Source organism: Alternaria arbusti (assembly GCF_024043155.1).
Source record: "Alternaria arbusti strain BMP 1465 chromosome Unknown scaffold_14, whole genome shotgun sequence".
Lineage (NCBI taxonomy): Eukaryota > Fungi > Ascomycota > Dothideomycetes > Pleosporales > Pleosporaceae > Alternaria > Alternaria arbusti.
Window position 1 is genome coordinate 67,380 of NW_026249954.1, and position 14,110 is coordinate 81,489.

General features: G+C 54.4%; 5 protein-coding genes across 5 annotated transcripts; 4 read left to right on the forward strand and 1 right to left on the reverse strand.

The window, feature by feature from the left end:
• Positions 1 to 266: 266 nt before the first annotated feature.
• J4E86_008568 (uncharacterized protein) lies at positions 267 to 1,351 on the reverse strand (the record flags this gene model as incomplete). Its single annotated transcript, XM_051449079.1, has 2 exons — positions 267 to 298; positions 349 to 1,351. The coding sequence occupies 2 exons, from the start codon at positions 1,349 to 1,351 to the stop codon at positions 267 to 269; spliced, it is 1,035 nt and encodes a 344-aa protein (XP_051299498.1).
• A 924-nt stretch (positions 1,352 to 2,275) lies between these two features.
• Positions 2,276 to 5,899, forward strand: J4E86_008569 (uncharacterized protein; the record flags this gene model as incomplete). The annotated part of the gene is made up of 1 exon (XM_051449080.1): positions 2,276 to 5,899. One exon carries the CDS (start codon positions 2,276 to 2,278, stop codon positions 5,897 to 5,899), a length of 3,624 nt encoding a protein of 1,207 aa, XP_051299499.1.
• Positions 5,900 to 6,287: 388 nt separating this feature from the next.
• Positions 6,288 to 9,043, forward strand: J4E86_008570 (uncharacterized protein; the record flags this gene model as incomplete). The annotated part of the gene is made up of 3 exons (XM_051449081.1): positions 6,288 to 6,720; positions 6,934 to 8,545; positions 8,908 to 9,043. 3 exons carry the CDS (start codon positions 6,288 to 6,290, stop codon positions 9,041 to 9,043), a joined length of 2,181 nt encoding a protein of 726 aa, XP_051299500.1.
• Positions 9,044 to 12,044: 3,001 nt separating this feature from the next.
• On the forward strand, positions 12,045 to 12,437 carry J4E86_008571 (uncharacterized protein; the record flags this gene model as incomplete). Its single annotated transcript, XM_051449082.1, has 2 exons — positions 12,045 to 12,251; positions 12,339 to 12,437. 2 exons carry the CDS (start codon positions 12,045 to 12,047, stop codon positions 12,435 to 12,437), a joined length of 306 nt encoding a protein of 101 aa, XP_051299501.1.
• Positions 12,438 to 13,537: 1,100 nt separating this feature from the next.
• On the forward strand, positions 13,538 to 14,056 carry J4E86_008572 (uncharacterized protein; the record flags this gene model as incomplete). The annotated part of the gene is made up of 1 exon (XM_051449083.1): positions 13,538 to 14,056. The coding sequence occupies one exon, from the start codon at positions 13,538 to 13,540 to the stop codon at positions 14,054 to 14,056; it is 519 nt and encodes a 172-aa protein (XP_051299502.1).
• Positions 14,057 to 14,110: the final 54 nt, after the last annotated feature.

Consider the following 14,110-nt stretch of genomic DNA (forward strand, 5'->3'; position numbering starts at 1 on the left):
GGGAAGCCTTCCACACCCCAGCAAATCGTCCTGATGTCGTAAGTGAAAAGACGAGTTGAATTCATTAATAGTAGCTTATAACGGCTCGCTCATATGACGTAATGGTGATCATAAGCCAGGCCCAAAAGTGAAACATGCGACAAAAAAAATATATATAGATACATGTGAGAAGTGCGCAGCCTCGTATGCAATGGCTGCTCGTCTAGTTCGATGCCAGACCGAGCTGGTAGAAACGCCTGAAAATGCCGTAACCATGAAGCGCAAATCTACCCAGAGATAAGGACCCAAAGCAAGAAAACTAAGACTTGTTAGTGTGTTGTCAATGTACGAGTGTGCGGGTATACGTACAAATCATCAGCACACCAAACATCTTTGCGACAAGCCACCTGTTGCCTTGCACGCGGCTCCAGTACTTCATCAGCTCACGCTGGGCACCCTCGACGTTGTCTACAACGTCTTCGGTGTTGGCATCAATGCGCTGGATTTGTTCTCCTTGTTCGGACACCATCTGGGCGAGCTGGCTGAAGATGCCTCCTAGTTCTTGAATAGTAGACTCTATCGACTCAATTGCTCGCCCTCTCTCTTGGATGTATGCGTTCTGGGGCTGGGCCTCTTCCATGAGCAGTAGTTGTGCGTCCGATTGCGGTGCGCCTCGCGTCAGAGCTGACGACCCAGAAGGTTCGAGCGAGAGCAGGTCTTGCTGCGCTGCATTGGTATTCCGGGCGAAGCCTCCTGGTGATCGACCCCGCTGGGGTGTTTGGTAAAGTGGAGAATCTGTCCGGCCTGGCTCGAGGTTGCTGTGGGATTGCTGCGCAGCTGTTGACAGGAATTGCTCCGTGCGGGATCGCGATGCCTGCATGTTCTTTGTTCGCACCTCCAATACGTCCTTGAAGTTGGTCCCCACGTTGGTTAGTTTGTCGGACAACAGCTTGACGACTTGGCCGTTGTGCTCTCCTTCTTGGTCCACACCGGGTTTCGCCTTGGGGTGTTGCTTCGAGTTCATCTGCTGCAGTGCCCGCACCTGGCCTGACAGTGCAGTCATGTCCTGCTTGATGACAAAGGTGAGCTCGTCAAACTCGACTGGCCGATCGTCAAACAGCGTCTTGCGCTTGGCCAGCTGTGAAAGGCGCTCGAGCTTCTGCATGGTGCTCGCAACACCCCGCGCGACGTCGGCCGCATTGCGCGCAAATTCAGAGCGCTGACGCCGGGGGTTGACATCTGCTTGTGTCTTATCTTGTGCTGTGAGGAGCGACTGCCGTTGCGCGCCCGTCTTGGATTGCGCTTGCCGCCGACGAGCCTGTGCAAGAATAGAGCGGAACTCGTCGGTGCGGTCCTGTATCGACACAGCCATGTTGACGATTCGTTGTGGTGGGAGGGAGGGCGAGGGCGGAAAAGGGGAGGCGCACCACCTGTGGGCAGGACAGCAGGCGCTGCGGATGCACAGGGGACGTGGAAGTTGCGCCGAGGCGGGTGGCAGATTCGCGTGCAGTCGCGGATTTGCTCAGGCCCCGTTTGCTCGAGGATTCAAGGCAACTACGGGCGAGATGCAATTGTGAGGTGATGGCGCGCGACACGCGGTTCGTAGACGGGGCGTGCGAGAGCTGGCGGCGGCGGCGGCGGCGGGGTTTGGCCTGGAGGAGTGACGAGAGACGCGGGATGCAGTCGTGCGCGGCGGTGGATCGGAAGCGGCGTGTTCCTGGCGAGTCGGGCAGAGAAAAGCGGAATGTGTTGAGGGTCGGGGCGAAATGGGGAATGGGGAAACGTAGTTAGTTTCGCGTCGGCCAAACTTGGACGCCCTGCGCCACACCTCGACGGCGCCGGCGATGACCAGCAGTGGCGCTATACTGGCCGTAGACCCGTCAGACCGCGCGGAGCAGCTGCGTCAAGGGGAGTTGATTGCTAGCTCTCCTTACTCCTCCACCGCGTCCTCTGCGCCCATCCTCGCCTGCCCAGCTGCTCCCGTCGAGTGCGTCGTTGTCGTGATCACGTCGGGCCTTTCGCACGCGCAGGCAGGTGACGTATCCCCCGGAAGCTTGGTCGAGCCCTCATCAACCCTCCCGCCCGGCTCCAGCCACGCTGTCTATCACCACTCCGGCCACCTGCACCACCACTGCCTCGCTCCCCCGGCCCCCACCGTTGTCGCAGACTCCATCTCGGCAGGCTGCCCCTCGTGTCTCCCGGTTGCATGCGCTGCAGGACATAGCTGGCGTTGGGCTCGGCCCTAGTAGAGCGAGAGCGGTGCATCCTAGCCATCTCCGGACCCTCCTACGCCATCATGTCTGGCCCCTTCCGCTTCCAGCAAGAGGAAGCCAGGTCGCCGCTGTACGTACCACCTCTGCACGCGCATGTCGCCTGCTGTCCTGAACTGACTCGTGTTAGCGATCGGACCGCGTCGCCCTTCTCCGCCGGCCAGCCTGTGTCGTTCAAGACCAATGTCAACCGTGCCAAAACGAAGAAATGGGTCCAGGCGAAGAAGAACGCCTACGACGGCGACGATTGGGGCGGCTACGACGAGTACGACGAATACGGCGTCAACCAGGAGCCCGAGCAGCCACAGCCTCTGGCGCAACGATACTATGCCCAGCGGACGGAGCAACCATCGCGCAGCTTCACCGACCCCTCCCAGCAGGCGCCCCTCCCACGACCCCGAAGAAATTCCTTCGAGCACGGCGAGGAACAGCGCGCCTTCTCCTCAACAATACCGCAACCCCAACATGGACACGGCCACGAGCATGAGCAGGGCTACTCTGCCATGCCCCCGCCTCTCCAGACTCGCATATCGCAGGTCCCTGCCGATTTCACCCCGCCGCTCAACACACAGTTTCCCCCGCGCAAGAGTAGCATAGGCCAGGGAGACATGCCAATGTCTACTTCGCCACGATCACGCAATGGCAGTCAGGCATCTGACAAGCCGCTACCCTTCATCAGACCAGCCGACATCTACAAGCGGCACCAAGAGGAGCGGGAGCGGGCGTCAATGGAATCATCGCGACCAAGCCTGGACTCTCTTTCTTCTCCGATACAGGACAACGTGCTCTCTGCTCAAGAAGGCGGGCGATCGCTGCAGCCTATGGAAACCGTCGCTGAGCGCAAGAGCGAGTATCTGCCTGATTATGATGCAGCAGCCCCGCACGACAAACAACAACCCCAGCAAAATCAATCCCTTGCGTCACCACAGGATGACAAGGGTCTGCGCTCTGTTGTTGATCAGGCATTTACTCGCGCTGACGAATCGCGTTCCGTTCCGCCAACGCCCATATCAAATGACAACGATTCAACTTCAGACCTTCTGAGGAGCAATACTGGAAGCACTTCCGGAATCAGCCCAATCATGAGCCGCGTGCCCAGTTCAGCAGCCTCAGCACTGAGAAACCGTGATCAAGCAGAAAGCACCACACCCGCCATCGCAGAAGAACCAAGTGAAGTCACGACGCCCGTTACCCAGCCAACCTCTGCGAAGATCGTCGAGCCCATACACCACGTTCCACGAAAACCGTCCCCGGGTCACAATCGCAACTTCTCCAACTCTTCCCTACCGCGCAGCGGCCTCGCTACGCCCACACGCGGTGACAGTCCTGCACGATCCCCTATCTTAGCACCGAGCAGAGACGTACCCGAACCCTCCTCCGCCCTTGTTACGATGGAAAGCAACGAAACTCCGGGCGCAATGGAAGGCGGCCTTAATGGTCCATCCCCTGCATATGCTACTCGCGAGGCTGATATTGCTACTGCTGTCAGGGATGGTCCAGACAATGGCGCACCCGGACTGGGCGCTTCAGAGCTTCAATCACAGAACAACTTCCTCGAGTCGCATAACGCGCAAAGCCCTCTCGATGATGGCTTGCCGCGCGATCGCTCAGAGTCTCCAAGCAAGGGTCGTGTGCAGGCGTTGGCTGGCAAATTTGGAGAGGTGGCATCGTCGAGACGTGGCTCTACACAGTCCAATCGCTCGAGGAACAGTGTTCAATCGTGGGAACGGAGCAACGATAATTCACGTGCGGCGTCTCCAACGAAAGCTAGCCCTTCGAAACCCAGCAGTCCTGTCAAAGAATTTCGTCCCCATCTTCCAGGCCAGTGGGAGTCTTATGCTACTACCGCTATGACACCTTCGGATCCGGGCGAGCAAGACCGTCGATTGAGTTTCGCGAACAATGGTCCGAGTGCGCTCAACAGATCCGATCTGACGGCTACAACAGATAAGAAGCCACTTGCCGGGGCATTGTCGGCAGAGACGGACACTCCGGATCCGCTCGCCGCTCTTAGAGATGCTGGAGCTGCAATGGTCAATTCTATCCGCACAACCTTGGGTGCCGATGACCAAACATCCGAGACTCAACAGCAGCAAGCACGTCGTACTGACCACGGAAATATCTATTTACCAAGGCCTCTTCAGCTAGATCGTACTGGCACTTCCGGCTCAAGCGTGCCGCCAACTCCTCCCGCGAAAGACACCCCGGAATCAGAATTTCCGCCACCCCCGCCTTTGAAAGAGAGGCCCTCACAGCCCTTCAAGAGTCAGCCTAAACGGCCGAGTCTTGATCCTCAGTTAAGTACTGACCCTTCTGCTGAAGACCAGGAAAGTGACCGTCTTCGCAAGGAGATTGTCGCCAGTCTCAGCCCTTTCAAGGCTCCAGCGTCGCCGGCCAGCGAGTCTAATCAAGCCTCGCTCCACCCCGCCAGCCCAGGCACAAATCGTGCTAGCTCTATTCTGCCCAGTGAGTATGATACCTACTGGGCAGATGAAGATCGGGCTTCTCGTCGATCTTCGCAGGATACTGAGCGCTATGCTCAAGATCAGCCATCCGATGCGGCCATGTCTTTTCTCCCACAATCGGAAGAACCGACCAAGCCTGTGATACTCAATCGATTTAGCTGGGAGGCAAGCAACCCGCAATCGCAAACACCAGACCAGCAAGCGCAGGGTGTAGCCGCTGTTGAGCCTACAAAAGCCTCACAGGCAACGGAGAGTCGCCTTCCCACTGTGGAACGAGCTGCAGATCAAGAACGACAGGAGTGGTCAGAAGGCCTTCCAGACTCGTACTTTGGCCCAGAGCACACTTTCACGGTCACTAAACCTGACCCTAGTAGTAGCAGTGATATGCCGCAACGATCTGCTTCTCCAACCGTCGATACTGCGCGCTCCGTAACTAGCCCTGCTCGAGAAGAAACACGCTCCCCGGGACTTCATGTTGTCAACACAGAGCTCAATCCCGAAGCCGTGGATCTCCCACCACGTTTCAGTGCGGAGCATGAGCAGACTTCGGGACTCGGAGGATCCAGCTTGAACGAGAAGCAACAGATAGAGCAGCCTGCGGAACATCCCGCAATTGTACCATCTGACGACGAGCCGAAAACACCCATTGCCGTACAGGAGGAGCCTTCGCCGAAGTCGCCAATTACGGACAAGCCTCTGGGCGCTCGGGAAATAGCAACGCTTAACACTGCTGCTGAGCGAATTGACACCTACAACAAGACACGCGAGTACTGGGCGACAGTTGATCATGGCCTTAATGACTGGCTACGCTCTGCGCTCGAAGCAAACCCCGAGCTGGCTACGCAGACGTACCCAGTACAGCGTGTGCCTACAAGCTCGGCACGTCACAGGCACACTGGCTCTCTTGCACTGTTTGGCAAGCTTGGTGGTTCGAGTAGCTACGACGTGAGCGCCGACCAAAATAACAATGCTAGCGTACCAGTCCCCGCGAGCTCAGACTCTCCCACTAATCCTGCATCATCTGGTTCAGGATTTGGCGGACGAATTGCAAATCAGCAGATGCAATTGAAAGGCAAGGACTTGCTTCATACTGCTAATGTGTTAGGAGGGAAAGGCATGACCAGTGCCAAGGGATTGTTTGCGAAAGGCAAGAGCCGTTTCGGCCGCGAAAAGGTAGATAAATGATCTCTTCTACCCATTTTCTTTGCTTGGCATTCTCATCGTATGTCACGACTACCATTTTCCTTGGTCCATGGACTACAGCGGGTGATTGGATGTAATCGTATGGACATTGAATGTGGCGTTTCTGACCTTGCTTTGGGCGTTTTCATTCTTTCGCCATCTACGATCGTAGTCCTCGCCTGTAGCTTCATAATCATCTCAACGTAATGCCAAGTCTGACTGAGGCGGCTCAGCTTCCTTACGACGGTGTTGTTTGCTGATGTGATGCGTGATTCAGACCTCCTCGTATAACCGGGCCGACTCTGCTCCTTCTTCGCGCGAAGCTTCTCAAGAGCCCGAGCTCGTTACACGAAGATCGAGAGCATCGTCAGGAGTGCAACTGCTACGCTCCATGACGGAAAAGGAAAAGAAGGAGGAAGTCTCGAACGAAGAGAAGAAGAAGCGTCGATTTTCATTCTCGTCCCAATTTCGGCGTGCCAGTCGCTCCAGAACCAGACCGAGTAGTGTGGCGCTGCCGAAAACTACTCCATCCGTCCTTGACTCGACACCTAAGACCTCGCCTCCCCGCGAGCTCCATCACTACCTGATGGGGGAACGTCGGCCGCATTCTTTCCATGCTCCAGACTCTTGGGTCGGCACTCCACCGGCTGCTCTCAACGAGTACTTCAATACTACAGCGATGCGAAGAAGCTCTTCGCAGGCGCATTTGGGCATATTGCCGTCGCCAGCAAAGAGTGCCTTTTCAAATCAGGACAAGGACGCTGAAGACTATGTTCCTCCCGTTCCACCCATTCCAAACGAGGTTGCCATCAAGCATTATCGACGTAGGTCTAGTCAGGACAGTGCCAGCCATCGGATGTTGCAATCTGTTATTCGGCATTCAACCCCTCCTGTTGTTTTCAACAGACATTCGATGCCAGCAGCAATTACGAGAGATCCAAAAAGCCTCGATTATCACCCAGTTTTTGCTGACGACAATAACATCTCTGGTGCGCAAGAAAGAGCGAATGACTATAAGACAATGCTTCGTGCCCCAGAGGGATCTTTCCAACCAGACCTACCTACAGCAGAATCTGATGATCTCCGACGCGATGGGTTTCAATTCGGGTTCAGTGACGAATCGCCAAAGAGGGTCAGAGATGATCGCATCGATGACGACGATCAACCGCCACAGTTGAATCACGATCCATTACCAACATCCTTGCGACATGGCCAGCAACCGCCGCCTATGTACACTAACAGACACATGGATGTGAGCGATGAAGACAGCGACAGGGAGCTTGTTCGTGGAAGAAGCTTGGCACCAGTGACAGCACTGAATGCGAAACAGGAATCTGACAGTGTCAGCCCTGTACTAGCTCCTGTGGGCAAATCTGCCAGTACTACATCAGATAAGGACGGGGATGTGGGGGATGTCGAGCGCGATGACCGAATGCGTGGAGCCCGGGTCATCAGGTATGAAGACACACCCTTTGTGCTGGCGCGACAGTCACCAGACAATGTCGCTGCTATAGAATGGCCGTCTATGAATCCTCTCAGTACCCTAAGTTCGAAAGAAAGGCCCCGGGAGTCTGCAGAACACTCGTTCCTGGACATCGGACACGAGACGTTTGTTTACGGCAGCGCTTCGGTTCCGCAGCACCACACAGTCAACGAGCTCGCCAGCGCAGAACAAACGATCCGCCACGGAGAACGTGCATCTAATGTTGAATCGCCTACTCTCGGTCTTCTTGATGATGCCTTTCGTACTGGCAAAGTCTGGCGAGTATCGTCGCTCGAAGCTAGTGTACCTGTATCCGAGGCGCCTTTTGATGTCAAAGACGACGAGGGCATGTCGAGAGATGAAAAGGCGGATGCGGAACGCGCTTTCAGTCCTGTGTGGTTTGCTAAGAGTGACTTGCAGCTTCCGACAAGCACTCGGGATCTCGGGAATGCAGATGGAAGCGCAGAAATCCGCGCGACAACATCTGGAGAAGAACGCGACGCGGACGCAGGCAGTCGAGTAATGGCCGTTGGCGCGATTGCAGCCCCAGCCCAGCAGGAGATACGAAGACATGGGGACCAGGAGCCTTCGCTTAGCCATACCCTTGCGGGGGCCAGTGCTGCGGCGGCTGACAGCGACACCTCGACGCGCTCCGCGCCGCCCTCCTTAGTTGTCGACGCCGCTGAAAAGCATACCGCCTCCGGATCACTTAGTCCATCATGGGGCCGCGGACACAGCATCATTGATCCACGCGTGGCTGAGCGCGCTTCCGATGAGATGGGGGACGAAAGCAACCTCGTCACGCCCGCCGGGCAGGTTCCGCGCATTACCACCCAGAACGGTCCGGAGACACCCAAGGCTGGACAACCGTACAGCGAGCATTCACGTCCCGCCATGTCAAACAGCCACTCCCATGGCCAGGCCAGCTTTCCGGACTTCAAGCACCAAGCACAGCAACTGCAGGTTTTAAATAGCGCTACGGCGGCTCCAGAACGGTCAAGATCCATGCTCTCGCAGATATCTGCCATGGTTTCTGACGAGGGAAGCAACCCTTACTCTCAAACATCTACTGGAAGATCAACCCCGTCAACAATTCGTCGCATGCAGCCAGAGTCCACCGTGAAGCCTTCGGCAGTCCCACCACAGATTCCAGAGGAGATTTTGATGTCGTATGGTGGAGACGATGGTTTTGATCTTTACGCAGATCATAACGGAGTCGTCAAGGATGTGCAAGACGAGCATGGCCAGCCTTTGCGACTTGGACATCTCCAGGTGCGAGGGGCAACTACCCAACAACAACCATCACAGCCTTCAACTTCCGGTATTGCGACAGCGCCATCATCTCGCGATGGTGATCGCCCAAGATACAGTTTTGAAAGGCCAATGAGCTTCGTCTCAGGACCTGAAGACCAAGACGGCAAACCTCAAGATCAGATCAACCAGACCGCATCTGCAAATGCAACGCAATCTTCCCCTGTCGCTATGCAGCATCGTAATCAGTCCCAGCAATCACTACACATGGACACAGTGTACTTACCGAACCCGCCAGCAAACGTCGTACCGCCCTCGGATCGGAGCGCATTGAGGCACCAGCCAATGCTTGCATCTGGCCCATCTCCATCCAAGAATATCTTCCAGGCGGTAAAGTCAATCGATCCCAGTAACAAAACCACTCAGATTACCGTCAGTTCTTGGCGTCCTGCGGGCCATCAAGCTTCCCAGCAAGCAGTTTCCGGAAGTCCTGATCTTAACTGTCAGTTACCACAGGCCACTCAAGCTTCGGGTCGGGTTCCGCTAGCAGAACAAGAGAGGCCAGCAATTTCGGGGCCGCAGAGCAACCCGAATCGCGCACAAGGGCAGATGGAATCTCATGGACCGAGAAATCAATTTGAACTGCAACAGCAATTGTTGCAGAGGCAAGGGCAATACCAAGTTGCCGCGTTTAGATCACCCGCCAATTCTTCGTCTCAACCTGCCGAGCAAACATCAAGAAACCAGGAGAAGTCATCTTCGAAACCTCGGCTTACATCAATGTTCAAGAGCTTTGGTGGTAAGACACAGGCGAACCTCCAGCATACGACCAACTCTGGCAATACAGCCATAATCTCCCAGTCCAAGCCACTTCCGCCGGATCCTAGTTCTGGTACTCCGCTTCACTCTGTAATGGACAGATTTATGCGCCCTAGGGAGGCATCGGCAGAAAAGCTTATCGACCAGCAACATTCTTTTCTGCCGCATAGTCGCCCAAACATGGGCCAGCCACCGGATTTTGGGCAGGCTTCGTTACAGGTACATTCGGTAGAACCGCGTGTCGATTCGAGAGCGCGCATTGCATCCGACCTTCCCAACGACTTTTCATCCCAGCAGCCACCGTCAATATTCAATGTTCAAGTCCAGGCCCATCAAGTATCATACTCGAAAAGACCAGAATCTGGCAAGAAGAAGAGATTTTCTGCGTTGGGCGCTCTGTTCATTCGAGGTGGTGTGAATGGTGATGGATCGGCTATGAAATACAAGATGTCAAAAGAAGGAAAGAAGGCACAGAAGAGTATACAGGCGATCGCTACTCCAGCTACTCCCAACGCCTCTCATAGAGTACCTCAGCATCAGCAGAATAAGCCACAGCAGTCTGGGTTAGCATACTATCCTCCCGGACAACTTCCGCCTCATACCATACAAAGTAGGCCACCCCTGGGTCAAAAGCTTGGGCCATCGCAACCAGCACCCAACATGCATCCTCAAAAGCTACCTCAGCCGTATCAGCAACAGACGCAGCAAGTTCTGTCATCACGAGAGCCAATCTCTAGTTTGCATTCAGAGGAAGCGTCTGCATTCCTTAAAACAAAGCAGCTAGCGATGGAACACCAAGCTCGGCAAAGCAGCTTACAATTGAATCAATCCCAAGCTTCCAATCCTGGGATTGAAGCACAGCCCTCTAGTGCACCATTCCAGAACACTCTTGCACACACGCGAGATCAAGATTCGGATCCACCTCCTGGAGGATACTATAATCATCGTGCTGAGCCAGCTCCAGCTGGGAGTGGAGCCTACGCAGCTTCTTTAGCCGCGCGGGAACAGGTAGATCAACGTAATCAACAGCAAACAGCTCACCAAGGAGTTTATACGGTCCCACAGGCTGAGCGACAGCAGCAACCCCCCAAAAAACAGCAGTCTGAGTACGAGCAGAGTGTTCAGAGGGACCATCAATATGAGCAACAACTAGAAGAACAAGCACACCCCGAGATATCCCAGGACCACCTCGCCCATCAAACCTGGCGAGCACAACGGGAGGAACTACTACGACAGGAGCGATCTGCACCAGAGCACAATAGGCCATGGCCGAACGACGATGCGTGGGTGCAACGACCGCGTCAGCAGCAACAACACCAATCTTTGGTAGAGTTGCGACCGAACGACTATCAACCTCAGCTTCCATACCACAATGCGCACGACTCAAGACCTCTTTTTGCTTCTCAAGATGATGAGCCGATATCTCCACCTGCAGTGTCCCCTACGCAAGAGCCGAGGTATGACGCACCTCCAATACCTGCGGCATATAGTCATGTATCTGGGGCATTTGTATCGCCGCTTGATCGGCAACAGCAGTCGTTGTCACTCAGTCAGACGGATGCGCTCGTGCAACTTTCAGTGGATCAACACAATCGTCCGCTTTCGGAGCCAATAATGCAGGCTGTGTCGCCGCAAGTGTCTGCACACTCACAAGTACCTCCAAACGGTCGAATGCACTCGGATGCTAGCACAATGTCCCTCGTGTCGCCAATATCAAACTCTCCAGCAATGCCTAGCTACTCTCCAGCCCCTAGTGGCCAACGGTACCAGAAGCCAAGAATGAGCAGCATATCAGAAGTACATCAGCAGGATCTTCCATGGCATCTCGACTTCCCAGCGGGAGCAACCGAACAAGACATTGTTCGAGCACGACAGGGACAATACATGCAAGAACGCTTTACCGCCCAACAACAACAGCAGGACGAGAGAGCTGCCGGATCACCATCGCCTCGTTTATCGCCCGAGCAGACTACGCTAAATACTGTACCTCCACATGCTCAAGCACACGGCGGTGGATTCAGGGAAATTCTGCCGCGAAGTTTCACGCAGCCCTATGCGACCTCGCAGGCAGCACGATCAAGTCAAAATCTTCAGCCCATTATCCGCCGCGACGCGACACCTGTACAACCAACACCGATACATCCGGGACAATCCCCGCCACCCGCTGCGTATCCTCTGCCCATGTCTCCCGACCCCACGGTGATCAATAGTCCCCAGAATTTCATTGCAAGCGGATTTGCCCCACCTCCACCACCAAAAATAGCCCATAGTCCTATGCGACCCGGACTTTCTAACGCCCAGCCTTTTTCATTTGAGGGTCAACGGCCGCATTCCCATAGCCCATCGTCGCCAAACTACGTCTATGCCTCGTCACACGGGAATGGATCCCAGTATGATGTGAAAGCTCAAAATGAAGCCCCACCATCATATGACGGTCCTGGTGTGCCTAATAGTGGTCTAGATAAGAGTCGCCCCGAAGGACTTCGACCGCTCAATATCACAACGGATCTAGACGGTGAACCGCGTGATAGACAACCAGATTCTCGTCCACGTCAACCCTCGATTGGTATCCTGCAGCATCCACAACCCGCCTCAATGGCTGCTTCACCTCAACGCACATCACCAGACATGGGTGCGGAGTCGTTACGTCGCCAGCTCCTACAGCAAGAGAATCTCGCCCACATGGAACGCGTCCAGCGCGAAAAGGAGAAGCGCGAGAGACATGAACGCGATAGGCAGGAACGCGAGGCTGCAAGAGCAAGAGCAAGAGAGCTTGAGCGCAGCGCGTCTGGTGGCGGGCAGGTTGGCAGCCTGAGAAGCATTGGCGGCAGCACTACCGGAGGAGCTTCAACCTGGGAGAGACGTGGGAGTCACAGCAATAGCAGACAGGTATTTGAGCTGCCTGCCGTGGAAGATGACGAGCCCACTATGAAGGCGACTAGTTATCCTGGACAGGAGTGGGTACCTCCCATGTGGGATGGTGACTGAGCTCCAGTCTTTAGCTCGCCCTTTTTCCTTGTGATCATCCCAAATTTGGTTCATTCGCGCTAATTCCCCCCGTTAATATATTCGACGCGAAGTGATAGGGTCGCACATTTCCTTCTGTGAATATCTCACGTCATTGCATCTTGGTTGATCTACGCGTTTTGAGCGAAATTCGGATACCCTCATCGTTTTTCCTGGTATACATTGGACAGTCTCGGTCTTCATCTTCTTTTTTCGTCCAGCTTTGTTTCTACTTCTGTAAATTGTGGGTAATAGTAGATAAACCTTTTTACCTAGCGCAGTGCAGCGCCAGTTCCGCACTACACATCCCTTACAACATCGATTTAATTCACTATCTGCTCGGCAAGACAACGTATCCAATTTCTTCCACAGTTCGGACCTCATGGGGAGTCAAACTCGTTGCCAACACCAAGATCTCTGTACCGTGATCCTTAGGGGCCCACCTCTGACAGTGAGAGAAGAGCAGAATATTACCAATCCAGACACAAACATTTGCTCAAGCGACAAAGACGTAAGAGCTGCAACACACCATCTCGAACGTTTCGAACTTCGCGATCTGGCCGGGTTTTAGAGAGGCAAACACTAGCGGCGCCCAAACACTGTCAACGCATACCTACCTCAAACTTTTCACTCGTGTCTGGACAACGCTATGCGAGTATTGTGTGCGACGTCGTCTATACCAAGAGCATTGGAATCCCCTTCGCCCACTACCGATGGAGCCTTTTCCGCCGACGCTTGGTCTTTCTAACGGTACAGCTCACTCCTCTTTTCATCAGTCATTCTACTCAACTCCGATAAACCACCCGTACGAGAACCTCTAGAAATAGCAGACGGAAACCATTCAATTAGAACGCCACAATGTTCCGCAAGATATTCTCTGTACGAATAATGCGTCAACGCATAACACCTAGCGCCCAACCCACTTCGCGATTCGACAGTCTCCGTCCAAATACTCTCGACGCTGTCGAGGCTTCAAACGCTGAAACCGAAGAAGGTTTCGGCTTCATAGTCACCTACTCAACTTCGACCCGTGCTCAACGCGTCCCCCTTCTTTTCCGCTATGCAGCGGGATGGTAACGACAATGCCTACAGTGTTGGAATCCACGTCTCAAAAAAATGACATGAAGGAGACTATGAAGGATAGTAAGAGAGAGAAAGAGGAGGGTGTGGAGGAAGTAGCCTTCAAACCATGGCCATACTCCCTCCCGTCATGGCTTCGACCAAAAGCTAGTACAACCTTTTCACTCATGAGCGACAGGACCCTTCCGATTTCTGCTGTAGTAAATTTTGAGCGCACAGGCGTTCTACAATTCATTCTCTACGGTATCCCGAATCCAGAACGCTTCTCTTACAGCCAGGAACTAGTGGCGCCGGGTAGTCTTTTGCGTAAGGTTCTCCATGGGATCAAGGAGATGGATGAGTGTGAGGGTACTGTTACTAGTGTTACCGCTATCGAAAGTGAGAACGTAGACTTGTGCGAGGAGAAAATCAAGGAGGAAGAAGATGAGGCCATAGTGGTGAAGGGTATGCAGAGCAAGGTTACAGTGGAAGATGTGCTGGAGAAGAATGATCATATGGGGCATGGGATGATAGCGAAGTAGCGCTTAGCTCCTTCTCAGAATTTAACTCATAATAAGCACAGTGCATGTAAATAA